Source organism: Temnothorax nylanderi, unplaced genomic scaffold (assembly GCF_030848795.1).
Source record: "Temnothorax nylanderi isolate EJ_2023f unplaced genomic scaffold, tnyl_v1.0 TNYL_tig0447_pilon, whole genome shotgun sequence".
NCBI classification, from domain to species: Eukaryota; Metazoa; Arthropoda; class Insecta; order Hymenoptera; family Formicidae; genus Temnothorax; species Temnothorax nylanderi.
Genome location: NW_027249509.1, coordinates 109,265 through 126,994, shown reverse-complemented (window position 1 = coordinate 126,994; position 17,730 = coordinate 109,265). Strand labels below are relative to the sequence as shown.

The 17,730-nt window shown below is 30.0% G+C and overlaps 2 protein-coding genes across 5 annotated transcripts in view; one reads left to right on the top strand and one right to left on the bottom strand.

The window, feature by feature from the left end:
• Positions 1–7,217: 7,217 nt before the first annotated feature.
• On the top strand, positions 7,218–9,058 carry LOC139782872 (ester hydrolase C11orf54 homolog). Its single transcript, XM_071721944.1, has 6 exons — positions 7,218–7,314; positions 7,393–7,491; positions 7,557–7,732; positions 8,000–8,270; positions 8,355–8,560; positions 8,805–9,058. The coding sequence occupies exons 1-6, from the start codon at positions 7,218–7,220 to the stop codon at positions 9,024–9,026; spliced, it is 1,071 nt and encodes a 356-aa protein (XP_071578045.1). The 3' UTR covers positions 9,027–9,058.
• Positions 9,059–12,538: 3,480 nt separating this feature from the next.
• Positions 12,539–17,730, bottom strand: part of Superdeath (Suppressor of ER stress-induced death) — a 46,920-nt gene continuing 41,728 nt past the window's right edge. For 3 of the 4 annotated variants that reach the window (XM_071721947.1, XM_071721949.1, XM_071721948.1), the window contains exons 9-15: positions 17,522–17,705; positions 15,776–15,983; positions 15,205–15,482; positions 14,864–15,063; positions 14,316–14,627; positions 13,993–14,074; positions 12,539–13,777 (exon numbers count right to left, since the gene is read on the bottom strand). In XM_071721947.1, coding sequence (XP_071578048.1) covers positions 13,628–13,777; positions 13,993–14,074; positions 14,316–14,627; positions 14,864–15,063; positions 15,205–15,482; positions 15,776–15,983; positions 17,522–17,705 — 1,414 coding nt within the window. In that variant the 3' untranslated portion in view covers positions 12,539–13,627. The remainder of the gene's footprint in view (positions 13,778–13,992; positions 14,075–14,315; positions 14,628–14,863; positions 15,064–15,204; positions 15,483–15,775; positions 15,984–17,521; positions 17,706–17,730) is intronic. The other variant, XR_011721039.1, reaches the window with a different exon arrangement.

The following is a 17,730-nucleotide window of genomic DNA, read 5'->3' as shown; positions in this document are numbered from 1 at the left end:
ATAAATGTTCTAATAATTAAGTGCTAAAAATAAGGATTTGAAGGTATAGAACCCAGTCAGAAAGGTGACGTCGATTTAACGTTAATTTGACGTCGAAGAGATTGACAGCTGGTTAAATCGAATTGATCGACGTCTTCGACGTCGAATCACTGTGGATCGACGAACTTTTTGACTGATTATAGCTGACCCGACGTCGAATCAATGTCGATAATTATCGACATTGATTCGACGTCGGGTGAACTATACATTTCTCACTGAAAATCTTAACACTTTTCCTTGAAACGTAAATACATTATAATTTAGTTATTTTAAACAAGAGCGATTTAAATTCTAGTATTTTCGTATATAATTGTATAAGAATTTGTGTAGCATTATCTAAAAATTTAAAAAATATATCAAATAATTATACATAGAAAACGATAAGATTAAAAAGAATAAATTTAAACAACAAAAAAATTTTAAGCATTATTTTTCTATGTTATAATTACTTAAAGCTAGAACAATCCCAATTTTTTTCGATACAATGGAATAAGAATTTTTGTAGCGCTATTCACCATTCTGAAATGAAATAATATTACATGGAAACTGATAAAATTAAAAGAATAGTTCTAAGGAATAAAGAAACATTTTGAACAATATTTCATCTATATGTATATCACGTAATGTTAAATAATAATGAGACTCAGATTTATAAAGAGGTTTTGAATAAACACTACATTTTATTTATAATTATTGTATAAAAAAATATGTAATTTAATATATTATATTATATATTATATCATACTAGCTGATTACCCGGGCTTCGCCCCGGAGAACATATGTAATAAGACACACAAATAGTCTCTCTCTCTCTCTCTATCTCTCTCTCTCTCTCTCTCTCTCTCTCTCTCTCTCTCTCTCTCTCTCTCTCTCTCTCTCTCTCTCTCTCTCTCTCTCTCTCTCTCTCTCTCTCTCTCTCTCTCTCTCTCTCTCTCTCTCTCTCTCTCTCTCTCTCTCCTCCTCTCTCCTCTCTCTCTCCTCTCTCTCCCTCTCTCTCTCTCCTCTCTCTCTCCTCCTCTCTCTCTCTCTCTCTCTCTCTCTCTCTCTCCTCTCCTCCCCTCCTATCTCCTCTCCTCTCTCTCCTCCTCTCTTCCTCTCTCTCTCTCTCTCTCTCTCTCTCTCTCTCTCCTCTCTCTCTCTCTCCCTCCCCTCTCTCTCTCCCTCTTCCTCTCTCTCTCTCCCTTCTCTCTCTCTCCCTCTCTCTCTCCCCTCTCTCTCTCTCTCCTCTCTCTCTCCCTTCTCTCTCTCTCTCTCTCTCTCCCTGTACCCCTACTATGCATTTTAATTCTTGTGAAATTCAATACAATTATTTTCCCAAAAATTTGAAAAATTATAAAAACCGGTTTTCAAAAGATCAATAACAAAAATAGTACACTTTATAGCACTTCCCGGGAAATTCTACCCCTACTTCATATACAATTCTTTAAGATTCGGTCAATTAATTCCCGAAAAATTGAAAAAATTTTGGTACCGGCTTCCAAAAAGATCGGTAACGAAAAATTATACACTTTATAGCACTCCCCGGAAAATTCTACCCCTGTTTAATCTATAATTCTTTGAGATTCGGTCAATTATTTCCCGAAAAATTAGAAGAATTGGAAAAACCGGTTTCCAGAAAATCGGTAACAAAAAACTATACACTCTATAACACTCCCCGGGAAATTCTACCCCTATTTCATATACTTTTGGTGAAAATTCGGTCGAATAGTTCAAGAGTGTATAAAGGACATACATACATACATACATACATACATACATACATACATACATTCATTTTTATATATATAGATTAGATATATATTATATCGTATTATATTATGTTATATTATATTATATTATATTATATTACATTACATTAATTTTATTTATAATTATTATATTTAATGTAATCTATATAATTATTTTATTTCAATAATTGTATTTTAATATTAAATTTTTTCTGTACACTATCACAATTTATATAATGTAACTCATATTGTTCTGTCAGATATATTTATTACAGTAATATTTTCTGGATTGTTTCTTTACAGAAAGTTTCTAAAAGATAAGCAAAAATCTTTACCACATTTTCGAGGTTTTTTTAGAAGTTTTTCATACATAACATTAGGATTCTAAGAATTTTAAGTCATCTTGAATACACAAGACTAAATTTAAAACTGGAAGATTCTCGTGATTCTTTGTTTACGCTGAATCGAAATTTCTTAAAATTGTATACAAAATATGTTTCTTTGCAATTTTTACATATTTTTTAGAGTTTGTTTAGCGTTAACTGTAAAAATTATATAAAAAATATTATAATTTAAATCGTTTGTCTTGTAGAAGTATAGTTTTCATTTTTTTTGTATTTACTTGTATACTGCATTCCTTAAAAAAAAACGTACCTTACGCATTTGTAAATCTTTTATTTTTTTCTGAATTCTTTATTCTTTACTATTGTCAACTGTAAAATGGGAACTGTAAATTCATATTGGATGATTCACTCTGTCAATTAACATAAAATGTGAAATAAGCATATTAAATGAAACGTTTTACCTGATTTTTATCGATAATTTCTTATGTAAGAAGGAATACATAGAACGTGTAAGTACATGTATAATCTTATACAGGGTGTCCCATTTTAACTTGGACAGCAAAATATCTCAAAAACTAAGCTCCACATACAAAAATGTTTCAGACAAAAGTTGTATGGTTTCAAGGGGGACATAAGATGGTACCATTGGTTTGACCTTGGATGGTCGTTTAAAGCTCACGTAAACGACACCTTTAATTTCTTAAATGGAAACCCCTATTTTTCAATGCATATTCTTGTAGCTAATCTCGAGAGCTTTTCAAAACACTATAATAAAGTATTTTTTCATTAAGAACTTTTGGAATTATGAGGCTTGAAAGTTCTAGTATTTTGACATAAAATACAAAATATCTTGTAAAACATTAAGTTTTCGGTAATGTTACCTTAATACTTTTATGCACAGAATAATGAGACGAATCAATTGGTATGAAAAAAGGCACAGTTCCTTTAAGAAAAAATATGTAATTTGCAACACGCATCTGCATACTTTTTCTTAAAAGCAACTATGTCTTTTTTTCATACCAATTGATTCGTCTCATTATTCTGTGCATAAAAGTATTAAGGTAACATTACCGAAAACTTAATGTTTTACAAGATATTTTGTAATTTATGTCAAAATACTAGAACTTTCAAGCCTCATAATTCCAAAAGTTCTTAACGAAAAAATACTTTATTATAGTGTTTTGAAAAGCTCTCGAGATTAGCTACAAGAATATGCATTGAAAAATAGGGGTTTCCATTTAAGAAATTAAAGGTGTCGTTTATGTGAGCTTTAAACGACCATCCAAGGTCAAACCAATGGTACCATCTTATGTCCCCCTTGAAACCATACAACTTTTGTCTGAAACATTTTTGTATGTGGAGCTTAGTTTTTGAGATATTTTGCTGTCCAAGTTAAAATGGGACACCCTGTATAATAAATCTGACGTTTACAATTGTCGAATAAATCTCGCTATATGTGTTTTTACCATTCTAAAGTTTTCAAAGTATCGCAAACATATGCAGTTTGTTGCGTACATGTATACGACATTATGCACTCGCATATTTATATTCATGACTCATGAATCATGAGTAAACATAGATTTATTTTTGTTTAGCGCTATACGATTATCTTAGCAACCTTTATGAATACATATAACGCTATCTTTTTGGTTTATCTAATCTCTATTATATCATATAGGGGAGACCGGAGCACCATGAGCCACAAAATTTCAAATTCTGAAAAGTACTTTTAAATATAAGATTTTTTGTCTCATTTTTTTAAATAATTAAAGCACTATGTATATTTTAAAATTTATTTAGCGTATTTGGCAAATATTGATTCGTTTTTGAGAAAAAAATTAAAGCACATTTTTGAGAAATGACCTAAGATGCCCCATACCCGGGGCACCATGGGTCACACACGCCACCAAGCTTGATAATAGATAGACAGGTTGATGATAGGTTGATGATATATGTTATTTTTGATTAAAGAAAACATGTCAGAAGTTAGTTTTTCTCCAAAAAAAAGTGCCGCAGCATTGAATGTCCCATGGTGCCCCAAATGCACTTAATATAGAAAACGGTAAAACGTAATAAAAAAAATAAATGATACGTGATTATCTGTAATGTAGTAAAATGACAAAAGATGCTAGAAAGTTACACCTAATTTTTAGTACGTGTATATTTTACTACAAAAACAATATTAAAACATTTCTAAATGGTTAAAAAGTTATTTACGCATCACGAAAACCATTTATGTCACATGCGTCTCGAGACTACGGACTTTGATGACCAGCCACCTAGATACGAAGTATGGGCAACGAAATAACTGTCACATGATACTAGTTGAATCTACCTAAACATTCTGGATTACTCTAAACAGTCAATGACCCATGGTACCCCCATGGTGCCCCGGTCTCCCCTATATATATAAAATGTGTATACCAATATTTATATAAACATTTAATTAAAAACGCTTGCCCATCTCTAATTATATAAACACATAATTAGAAACATTTGCCCATCTCTTTGTAAAATTTGTCTTTATTTCTTCACTTTTCGAATGTAGATAGTAGACACTTTAAGGTAGTTGTCTCGCGACAATACAATCCAAAATTTTATACTTTAAATCAATGTCAAAATATCCGATTACCTACGGTTACAGGCTGAAAACTTTTGCATAGTTTTGTCCTCCCACACACAGAATAAAAGACTATTCTTTTATTTTTCTTGTCCAGTCACGGCAGTCATTTCTTTACGTCGAACAATTGTGAAAATCGAGGTCTACTTATTATTGTATTTTTAAATCTAAACCATCAATAATCTTGATTTTTTTACTAATATTCTTATTAAAGTGTCCTATTACAATCCGTTTTTTGTCCCTCTCTTGTTGTTTGTTCTAATTATTAAAATTCAAAATACAAGATTTTTATATGCCGGGACGGTCAATTACTTTTAAGTTGTACAGACGTGTAGATACCACATTTATTAAATATAGTAAAATTTTCAAATTTTTCTTGTTAATTGCGATTCACGAGACAACTACCTAGTACATTGATATTTATATTATCGATGAACATGCTAAATATTCTTACAATTTCGGTAGAAAGTGTGAAGTGTTTTTAATATCTATTTCAAGAACTATTTAAACATATACTGATAATTCGATATACTGATATACTGATATACTGATAATTCGAGTTATTTAGCTGTCCAATATTCTTAAGACATTGGAACTTTCATGTATACACAAAAATTTTAAAAAGGTGGAGTACTATTGCAACAGCATATTCTTGAGATCAAATCAAGTCAAAAAGTCCTTTACCACATTTTGCAACGCTTATTGCAACAGCATATTTTTGAGACCAAATCAAGTTAAAAAGTCCTTTACTTTTCCCTGCGACAATTATCGAGATATCGTAAGCTAAATATTGAAAAAGTAACCAAGTTTTCCTGGAATATCTCAAAAAGTATATTAGGAGGATAAAAAAATTTTTCCGACAAAAGTTGTTTAAATTAATTAGTAGAAAAAGATAATACAACAAAAAACACTTATGGTAAAACTAATATTGCCATTAAATGCGTTTTTTTAAACCTTACGACTTTTATCTGAAGTATTTTTTTCTAAAATTCATTATTTTCGAGATATTTTATTGGTCCGATACTTTTTCCTCATATATCCTGTATTATTATTTAATTATCCAATTAATTATTTAATTATCCAATTTACTAAATTTATATTTCTTAATATCAGTATTAGGTTAGAAAACTCAAAGAAGTAATATAACTATTTCTTATCTTTTATTACGTCACACAATATATTCTGTGCGATAATACAATTTGTTGGAGATTTATATGATGCAAGTGAACGCGCGCAAGTACTCCAACTATTTCCAACAGCATTCAACAGTGTTGAAAATAATTTTAAAATAAACACAATCTTGGATGGACTAATAATAAAACATTTTAAATTTAGTAAGGTTTTCATAATATCGTATTAGATTCTAAACTACGAACAAAAGAAATTTTTTATTGACTCATGCAAATCAATTTTTTATATTAAAGATATATTATTAATATTATTATATATTTATATTAAATATCCGTTAACTTTTAAACTTTTAAACTGTTAGCGCTGTTAAGCTGTTTTTTGTTAAAATTATATTTATTTCTTATTGACTTATGACCGCTATGGTCTCTTATTATCTATGCTGTCGCTTTCTGTTTGCGAAGAAACAGCGCTTTTGACAAAGTGCCCTTTACCATTTGTCATATTCGTGCTGACTATGAAACAATAGACGTGCTAGCTGTGATGGTGAAATAAGAAATTAAATAGTCTGCAATTATACAAATTTTCACGACATATTATACACTGAGTAAGATACAAACTTTGTGTTAGGTATATATATACACATATACATATAATATATTAGATTTAGTAAGGTTTAAATAACGTTTAAATGTATGTCTTATGTTTGTTTCACTTTCGACATTAATGTACATACATAATCAAAATAGCTTTTAAAGTATTATAAAAATTAAGTGATAAATTGTTCGTACTATCATTATAATATGTACTGCACGTACCTTATATTTTTGTACGTTATCAACATACTAATTCAAATAGAAAATTACATATATAATGTATCATATCAAGAGATTACCTTAAAAATAAACAACAAAACGCGATTATAGACATGGTCTCTGTGGAATTTACATGAAATGTGATATTGTAAAAATACAGGTTGTTACGTAATAAATATTTTATTTAATATCGTTTTATTTAATTCGTGAAATATAACTTTCACAGATTTTGTGAAAAAGAGATGCGTATACATTTTAATATTAATTTAATTATGTGCATTAATATTAACAGTTCATTACACAGTTGAATACGTTAATGCTTATTACAGAAGATAATAGCTATCACTTTTCTGATATCATATTATTCTAAATAGTATCATTAATATAATCAAACACAGTCTTTTATATATATATATATATATATATATATATATATGTATAAATACTCTTTTAAAAATACTCTTATAACTTAACAGTTTCTTAATTGTTGTATGTGCTTTCTATAGTTATTAATAGCTGTGCTTTTAAATTCAAATTGAGAATTATGGAGAATTTATTAAGAAACGGCGATGCTTCAACTGCAAATATTCCTTTAGAAACGATAGACTTGCCGTTTACTACACTTTCGGAAATCGCAACAAGTATGTATATAATGTTCATAATTTAATTTAGACGTATAATATTTGTTGCCTCTATCACTATGTAATGTGATGTAACAGTTCTGCAAAATGGAATGAGTCTCGCTTTCCGAGAGGTAAATGTCGATATAAGTGCCTGCCCCTGTCTAGCCAGAGAACCATTCAATCTTGCCGGAACAGGTAAGAAATCTAAGGAACATTTGTAATATTTCACTAAGAAGTCGAATTTCCTTAAAATTTTACAGGTTTAAACGGCAATCCATCCATAATACAAGTCGGTGATTATGCGTCCTTTATTCCGACCCCGCGTATTGATATCGCAAAATGGAATATTAAGGAAATGTTATCATCAACCTGCTACGATTCTTTCATCATCGGATCTGGTTACGCTGCGCAGCCATACATGCCTTATAACGGACATGTATGTATTATAAATACTTTTATGTGCAAAAGTATAATAATATAATTTTTAAAATACTATTGTATTGGCAGACTAAAGAGAGACAGTAATTAAATTGTGCGATAAACTGCGTAGGTATTAAATTAATTGATTTATTGTTTTTGTCTTCTATCGTTGTTTTAATTCTATGATAGTATAGCATAATTAGTATAATTATAATTTGTTTGTACTTGCTTTACTCTTATCTCTTTATGTTTATTTTTTATAAGCCTGACTATACTGTTGTAGCTCATTATGAACGCGATGTATAAAGCACCTAATATCACGAATGCGAGCCGCATCATCTTCGCAGACTCAAGTAACGGACAGAGAAGGATAGAAATGTTAACTGAACCCAACCAAATGATGTGCTCCTTCATGGGCAATTTCTTTGTCAGCGAGGGCAGGCAGGGCAATGTTCTCAGAGTGCTCGCCAAGGGTCGCATATCCGATTTAGATATTATATCAATAATGCAAAACATTCTTTTCACACGCTTCTATGACGAGGGTCGTCCTATTGGTAATAAGCATTCTAATCTAGTTATAATTAATTTAAAAAATAGATAAAAAATGTTTGTATTATCTTCTATGTTTGGTCTTGCAGCCTTAGGTGGCGTTCTTAGGATGAGGAATGGACGAGTGGCACAAAACGTTATGGCGGAACAATATCCGTCGCGGGTGCCATCATTTATCGATCTCGCTAGATCGTTTCAATGTCACGACATAGAACTTGAATCAGATCTAATAGCTGTTGGTACAATTATTAACACAGACCTGGAAATTTTGTCCGAAGAACTGCGTTACGGTTCTGTAAGTAATTTATTATGGTATGATGTGCAAGTGGATAACAGTGACCATTTATCTTCAAATTACTGTCTTGGTTTACCAGCAAAAACTATTATTAATTATAAATCTCAATTTCTTATTTATTAATTCGTGTAATTGTATCTATCCTGCTTATGTAAAAAAATAAGCACTTGTAATTATTAAATTAAAAACTATTTAAAAAAATTAAAGTAAATTAAATTAATAAATTCTAACTTTACTCATTTACTTAAACGTTAATCATGACCGTGATTACAATCTAAATTTCAATTTCTGTAAAAACATTATAAAATATTTATATGATTTTCAGCCTCTGCCGAAGAGGCATCATCAATTCCACAGTTTTTCCAATTACGGAGCAGGCGGGCAGTTTGTTAACGATATCACGAAGGACACGATCGAGTATGAAGGATATTTCAATTTAGCGAGCAAAATTTATATGTGGGATTGATGGTCTCTCTATTCTTAAACTAGTTTCTTATATGTTTTTATATGTAAACAGAAGTTTACGTAATACAAGGAATTGTCTTGCTAAAGTACTTAAAGATTTATACAAATCTAAAAATAATGTTCGATTATGCGAATAATTCTAATTATATACACTCAAACTAGTTGCAAAAATGTCTAAACTTTTTGCAGCATGCTTGAGTGTCACATAATTATTTTAATGTTCCAACATAATTATTTTTAGATGTATGTCTTCCTGATTTTGTGACGAAGATATTGTGTCGGATTATAATATTTTATAAGTTTCTTGACGCATTTTTGATATAATTAATAAAATTTTTAATATTCTTCAAGAAATGCTTCAGCAATCAAAGACAAAAAATCATGATTTTAAAATATAAAATTAATCTACATTTTCTTGAAACGACAGTTGATTATGACACAATTTTTCTAAGCAAAAATGATTTAAATCCCAATGTTTTGATACAACGGAACAATTCTTGCAGCGTTATTCTGAAATAAGCTAGAAAATTACTTGAAAATTGATAAGATCAAAAGATTAAATCTAAAGAATAAAGAAATAATCTATAAACATTATTTTTTATTATTTTATTACGTAATGCTAAATATATAAAACTTATTTTTAATAAAAAAATTTTGAATTAAAGCATTACATTTTATTCATAATTATTTTATGATTTATTTTGTATTATTATTATTTCATTTGAATATATTATATATAACTCATATTATCTTGTCTAATTTTATTCAAGTTTTTTTGCTTGTTTCTTCGTAGCATGTTTTTAAAGGTTAAGCAAACATTTTTGCTACATTTCTGCTACATTTTCTTGATGACATTAGAATTCTAAAAACTCTGAGTTATTTTTAATATTCATGATTAAATAGAACTGAAAAAATTCTCGTAATTCTTTGTTCGCTGAATCAAAATATTTTAAAATTATTACGAGATATTTTTTTCGTAATTTTATGATTTTTTCAGAGTTTGTTTAGTGTTAACTATAAGAATTATATATATAAAGATATTATTAAATCGGTTATTTTATAAAAGTATCTATAATTTTATTTTACTCTCTATCGACTTGTATATTGTATTTCGTAAAGAAACGTTACGCATTTGTAAATTTTCCATTTTTTATTATTATTAACTGTAAAATGGAAATTGTATATTCTTATTGGGTGACTCGAATCAGTCTATCCATTAACATGTGAGTCTATCCATTTATCTCAAATAAACTTATTAAATAAAACCTTCTCTCTGTTTTTTGTCAATAATAAAAATCTTTATGTAAAAATGAATACATATAGTACATATAAATACATGTATTATATAAATGTATAGTCTTATAATAAATCTTACATTTGTAATTTCTTATAAATGTTGCCATTTCAAAGTTTTTTAAAATATCACAAATATATGCACTTTGTTGCATAGGTATATTTATATGTTTATAAGTATGCACTCTCGTATATGAATATAATAGTCAACCAACCCCGACTATGGGAGGTATAACCCCGTGTGGAAGGTATAAGAAAAATATTCCATTATTTTAATTATTATCAAATTAAGGGGATCCTGCAGCCGTATGATTTACCGACATTATCGTTTTTCGATGGATCTTTTAATTGGCTTTATAGAATTGCAAAAATCTTTTACAGAATTAAAGTCCGCACAAAAATCTAGGGTAACAAACGCGATTTTATATCAAAAACCCCCAAAAATTAAAAATATTACTTATTTGGGCACATACAGCTGTCACCTGACGACAATATTTGCTTAAAACAAAAATGCTGCAGTTTATACATACATAATGTTTATCATCTGCCCTTGGGAAAACATGTAGGAATAATATCGTGCAAGTAGAAGTAAGATTCAATGCGTACAAAAAAAGATCCATCGAAAAATTATTTTAGTAATGCAAATACGGATGCAGAATGACAAGAAGAGCAGCAACAGTAGTTGCCGAATCTTGCGAGAGATGGCGAGCAATCAAACAAGGACAGATGTCATTTCGTTAGACAAAGACAGATATAGGGAAAACAAAATTAGAAAGGTTGACATTATCGACATCGAGGAAGTTCGCCTGTCACTGCAGGATCCCCTTAAGTTACTTTAAAAATTTAATTTAATAGCCTATGTCTTACCGTAACGTGTAAACGCAACAATGATATTTCTTTTATGTATTTTATTAAAAATCACAAATTAAAAAACTGATCTATTAACCCCGGTTTCCTCTATACCCAGGTAGCACATATACGTTTCAGAAATGTTTTATAAGTGTTTTTCCGAAACGTTTTATAACCGATTTCTAGAAACGTTTCTCTCATGAGTAAAAAAGTCCATTCAAAAAACGTTCGATGGAACGTTTCTTTTCCGATAAAATAACGTTTAAAAAACTATTATAAAAATGTTTTGTTTTAATGATTAAGACATTTTAGATAAAGACATATATTTAAAATTCCTACTTTTCACGTCTTTTGAACGTGTTTATGACGTCTTTGAGACATGCGTGAGAATGTTCTAGAAGCTTTATGCATATACCATCTATGACGTCTATTCTTTTTCGAAGAAATTCTTGAACTGGGGCAAATTCGTGCAATAAGTTAAAGTGAAACAAAATATACCTGTCTCACTCTAACCTAATTGTATCACTGATGTGCACCAGTTCAGGAAGTTCTTCAAAACGGAACACACGTATAAATGTTCTTTCAATGGCCACGTCAGCAGAACGTTTATTTTGCAACTGTTGGAAGTTTTCTAAGCTCAGATTTGTCCGATGACAAATAGATTAAGACCGGTAGGACAAAATTAATTTAAGTAAATAAGTGGATATATGTGCATGGATAAAATAATTTATTTTGTGCAATGATTAGTGCAATATAAATTTAAATGTTTCAAAATGGCTATTAAAGCTATTATATATATATATACTAGCTTGATACCCGTGCTTCGCTACGGTAACACACATTTTACCCCTTTTCACCCCGTTAGGAGTCGAATTTCTAAAAATCCCGTCTTAGTGGGTGCTTACGTCATGGAAGGAATATACTCTCCAAATTTCATGTTTTTAGTTTTAAGGGTTTGGACTGGGCGTTGATGAGTCAGTCGGAACATTCGATTATATATACATATATAAATAGATAGATAGATGATATATATATATATATATATATGCTATTTAAGCTATATATTTAATATATATATATATATATATATATACATACATGTATTAGTACTTACTTACATAATACAAAATACTTACCATAAAGTAGGTCGATAATACGAACGTTGACAAACTGCTTTGTATTAACAATAACAAAACTAAATAGCTATACTGGTTTTATTATAGCTGCATACACTGGTGTAATTAGAAGATCATTTTTCCTTCTTAGGTTAAAAAGTTTACTTGAAAAGTTTCAAAGTTCGCAAGTTAATAATAAAAAAATAAATATTTGTTTCTTCGTTATAATAGAGAATGAAATAAATATACAACAAAGTTTGTAAAAAAATTAATAAGATTTTATTTTATATCTATATGACATATATCAATATTTTCAAAATAAAGCGGTATTGTATTTGTCAGGTTTCTGCTGTTATAAAATACAGACCATCACATAGTAGCAGGAAATCTTTAATGAATAATTAAATTTTATCGCATAATAGTTAGCAATTGGTTATACGTATAGTGGATATTTATGTATTAAGAATAGAAGATTCTTTGAGTATTCTAAGTACATATAAAGCATTGACTTATGACATAGACAATATTTGATTTTTAAGCAAAAAATTTTTAACATATGTATAATATATTTGCTATATTATACATATAAATTTCTTTATTGTCTTTATTGATGAGCGATTAAAAATATTTAGTTATTTTCAACATGTAATTAAATTCAATGTTTTATAATAGCTGCTGAAAACGCGATTAATATTATACACGAGTATTTGTATCAATTATTACTTACTAATTATTTTGATCTAATATACAATTATCTATAATGGTACTGTTACAAATTGATTTCCAGCAATATTTAGTGAAGGAAATGTAGAACCTTAGAACTGAGAAAATGTTGCAACAAATCCGCTACTACTCATAATATTCAATGTTACTTTGAACACAAATCTTTTTTCCTGCCCCTTTGGTATCCGGTGGATTGACGATAAAATTCTTCAGACAGCGTAATATGCGCAGCAATTGTGACTCGCGAAATCTATTGTAAAGAGATTAATAATATTATCACTTTCCCCACATTTGAAATATATCTCCATAATCTAGCGGCATAATCAGGAATGTGAACATGAAATACAGTGAGCGTCATTCCACTCTGCATTATAAATATCGCATTAATGCTGGGGGGCCATATATTTACAAATACATACAAAAACACATAATAGTCTTGTACGATTCAACAGTAGACTATTTGCAATTTCATACCTCGTGCCCCATTTATAGTGTACACCAATTTTCGCGCGTCACTTTGACACTATGATGAATTCGGCCCAAAAATCGCAAGCAATTATGTATGTTGCACTCGCGATTCACCGCAAGGGAGAGCCGAATAATTTTCTATCAGTATCGACAATTACGCGGTGTTCCTCTGTAACCAATCACGAATCGTCGCATGATTGTTGTCAATCCATCGTATGTTGGATTCCGCACGCTCTACCGCTTGCTGTATGGTTCGCGTTGCTGTACCAAGTTCGTCCAGATGTTCCTTTGCAAACTCTACCAGCTAAAAAAGTAACATGAAAAGTAAATATGTTGCAGAATTATCTTTTGAAAGAGTAACGAGATTTTTGTGGAAATTGATTACATATTTTTATTTATTTATCAAATTTGCCGAGAAGAACTTAACATTTGGGTAATGTTTTCTATTTAAATGTTTTATTTTTAAGTTTGTTTTAAATTATCTCAAAAATATATTTATACTATTACTTCTCAACTTACGTCTTTCAATTCGTATCTTGTACTCATTCCTCTTGTTGCTGACTTTACGATGTTATTGACAGTTGATAGCGACGTTCCAAAACTGGAAATAATAAAAGATTTATGTTATATCAAATTTTCACAGTAAAATATAATTCTACGACAAAGATCTATAGTAATTAAAATCATGATAATAAAAATCTGCAATCTGCTTTCTAACTACACAAGATTAATTAATGTTTCTATAATTAATGATGTTTCCTAAGGAAGCTTTCTATGATAGAAGCATACGAATATAAGATATACAAACATAAGAATATAAGAATAAAGGATTGACAGCTTACTATTCCCTGAGATGCGCCCATTTATTTCTAAAGTAATCAAACGTGAGTGGTTGTCCGACAATATTGTTGGCGACCGATCCGAAAACTCGGGTGGCATCTTGCTTCCTGATTCCCGAATTTTCCGTAATGGCCCAATCTAAAAATCGATTTAACAGCCATATCTCTCTTGTGCAGGCTAATGCCTGCAAGAGCAGATCCTTCTCCGATCCTACGTTGGTTCCTCGGTATCGCTGCCAAGCAAATTCCCATTCGCTTTGTCCACCCACTCGAATGGCCGTGCAATAAACCACGCTCTTCAAATTCGGCGAAATTCTAGAACGCAAGTTTTTTTTATTAGTTAAGAAAATACAAGTAAACAATTTTATTAATTATTCTTTAAAAGTAACAAAGAATTTAGAACACAGCGATTAATATGTCTAACACCGGCAACATGAATCATGCGACCTGATCACTGCGGTCATCCTATTCATCAAAGAACGCAACAATGTATCAATGAATAATCTCATCTTAAATGATATAATATGATATGATATGATATTCCCACTTACGGATTGTTGACGTCTGGGTTAGGAGTGTTACGCCAATTCTTGAATTGTTGCACGGCGTTCGTAACGCAATTCTCATGGTCGAAGTTGCACGCCCAATTTAAAACGTCAATTCGGGTGAAAACTGTCAGCTGAGGATCTCCCACTTTGTCAATGAAACCGACTTGCTTGTATACATTATCGAGCAGTTTCAATATGTACAACTAAAGAATATTAAAGATTAAAATAATAAAGTATCATATATTATTATATATTCCATGCTAATATCATTGATATTAAACATCTAATTGTAAAGTACTTATTGATATTTCTTACAAATATCTATCAGCGGTACTTATACGTACTCTGAATTTGTCGTAACCTTGGGTCTTGATTAACATATCGTTGAGATAATCCATGGCATTGAAAGCTGCTTTCCAAGGCAAATACTCGATTTCGTGGGCCAAGTAAGACGTGACATCGAAAGCGATAGTATAGTCGAGCTTTCCAGCTTTAGCCAAGTTAAGAGCGTCGTCGATCAATTGCGCTCGATTAATCGTCGAGATATCTTTGAAATTTTGCTCATTTAATTGTTTGATTATCATCTGCCAGTTTGCTCTGTCATAGTTTACCCTATAGTACCCTGTTACGGAAACACAATTTATATCATTTAACGTTGTATTTATATTCTCATAATATATCAAAATATAACAAATAAATCGATCACCTTCTAAGACATTTATTCAATATATTTCTATAATAGATCTAGAAAAAGTTTACAGAAACATTAATGAAGTTAATCAAAATTATTTAACAATTAATGTTGTCGAAAGAAACTATAGAGATAATAAATTACGCATTATGAAAGTATTTTTTATTTTTATCTCAGAGAAATATAGTTCTTTTTTATGAATATTTTTATCAGAACATAATTACCAGTTTCTTGTACGTTGAAAAGTACCCACTGAGACGGGCTTACATCCAAATCGTTAAGGATGACCGAGCGTTCCGCTTTCATCCATTTCGTAGGTCGAGTGTTATTGAAGTTTAATTGCTTCTCGCTCGTATAAGTGATAGGTACCCACCATAATGGTTCCGACTCAGATGTGATCGTCGTGCCGCTATTACGAAGCAGGAAACGTTCCTACGAAAGACGATGAGTATAAATGCAATTATAAATTACTTAAGGGGGTCGTCTACTTTGTCGGGTCAAAAAAATCGAAATGATTTCTCCGTGATTTCCAGGAGAAAGAGGAAGGTGTATTATATGGTCCAGGCATTGCCGAATAATCGTAAGTAAAGTTATTTTCGTATAATACGTTCTCAAACTTTTAAACGCGTTTTTCTCAAAACAGTATTTTTCAAAACGGTACCCATGATATCTCAAAAAGTTTTCAACCGATTTCGCTGAAATTTTGCACACATTTCCTGTATACGCCTAGTTTTTGTCAGAACTAGAATAATTAACATATGTTATATAGTTTTTTTTATTTTTAAATTTAAAGTGTCAAAAAATATACCGAAAAATGAAACTTTTTTTCAAAACGTTGGCAAAAATTGAAATTTCAATATTTTTATTTGGTTCTAGTTCACACGATAGCCACACATCCACAGATTAAGAGGATTTTTTTTTTTTTTTTAGGATGAACTGGAGATCCAGAATCGTGGGTACCGTTCAACAACTTTTTTTTACGCAGCTGTCGTTGGGGCGCTCTACAGCGGATTCTTGGCCATATATCAACTTGGAAAAATTTCTAAATACTCTTCAAATATCAATAAATATAATGTAAAAGTTTCAACAAAGTGTATTCTTATGATTCCTTACAAAAAATTCTCAAAAAAAGACCAAAAAAACAGCCTCTTAACTAGACGACCCCCTTAAAGTATAAATAATTCGTTAGTCCATTTATTATTCGCTATAATGTAATATTATATACTTTATATTTTTTGTGACAAAATAATATCTGCGTAATAGAAATATCAAGTGGAACTGTATGTGAATCTAGACATGCTGGCTTCTATTTATTAAATTGTTATTTAAGGATGTATGTGTGCCATCTCAAAGTCATTACCAAAAATCCAAAAATTTCATAGATTGTTCTATTATTACGTCTAAGTATCTGTGTAAAATTTCAGCACAATTCTCTTACTGGTTTAAAAGTTATTATAATTAAGGATGTATTGGAGGTATTTCAAATATATTCAGAAAGTGCTGTAAATTGTTTCTAAATTAAATGAAAAATACTCTTTAAAATTTTGAAGTTATTTAAGAGTTATTTAAGTTTAAAGTTGATAAAATTAACATTATCCCTTATAGAGAATCGACACTTTGCTGTAAATATAAATAAAATATAAATAAACCATTAAGACATTTCTTAAACTTTTTTTATGTGTAAAACATACATCATTGATATTGTATTTTAAGTTTCAAAATTTTTTGCCACAAAAAAATTTTTTTAATTGTTTAAACAATATCTACTAATTATTTAAATAACAAAAAATCATACTCAAACTGTTAACGGTAATCCCTTCTAACATATAAAAAATTTTGAGTTGTTTGACATACATGCAAAGTCTTCAATCAAGAAAACAAAATTATACTATATATAGATATAGGTAAAACATCCTTAATAAGCGGCACACTTTATTCAATTATTATCTAATTCGTGACTGTCGGCATACCTGTGTCAGCACAATACTATTGTTGTTGTAGTTACGTGAAACAGTAACTACAGGAAAGCCAGTTTGCAGGGTCCAAGTATCCATTATTTCTTTAACGGTTACGCTTGGGTCAAGTACCTTATCTTTGTGAGCTTGTTTGGTCAAAGCGTGCCACAAATCATTTTGCTCCGCACTTTGATAGGCTCTGTTGAATATACAGAAATACCATC

What these genes read in the sequence shown, in the direction of transcription:
- LOC139782872 (XM_071721944.1), top strand. Translation starts at nt 7,218, where the DNA reads ATGGAGAATTTATTAAGAAACGGCGATGCTTCAACTGCAAATATTCCT. An exon ending in ACTTTCGGAAATCGCAACAA is followed by an intron (nt 7,315 to 7,392) that starts GTATGTATATAA and finishes GTGATGTAACAG; the next exon opens with TTCTGCAAAATGGAATGAGT. An exon ending in TGACGAGGGTCGTCCTATTG is followed by an intron (nt 8,271 to 8,354) that starts GTAATAAGCATT and finishes TTGGTCTTGCAG; the next exon opens with CCTTAGGTGGCGTTCTTAGG.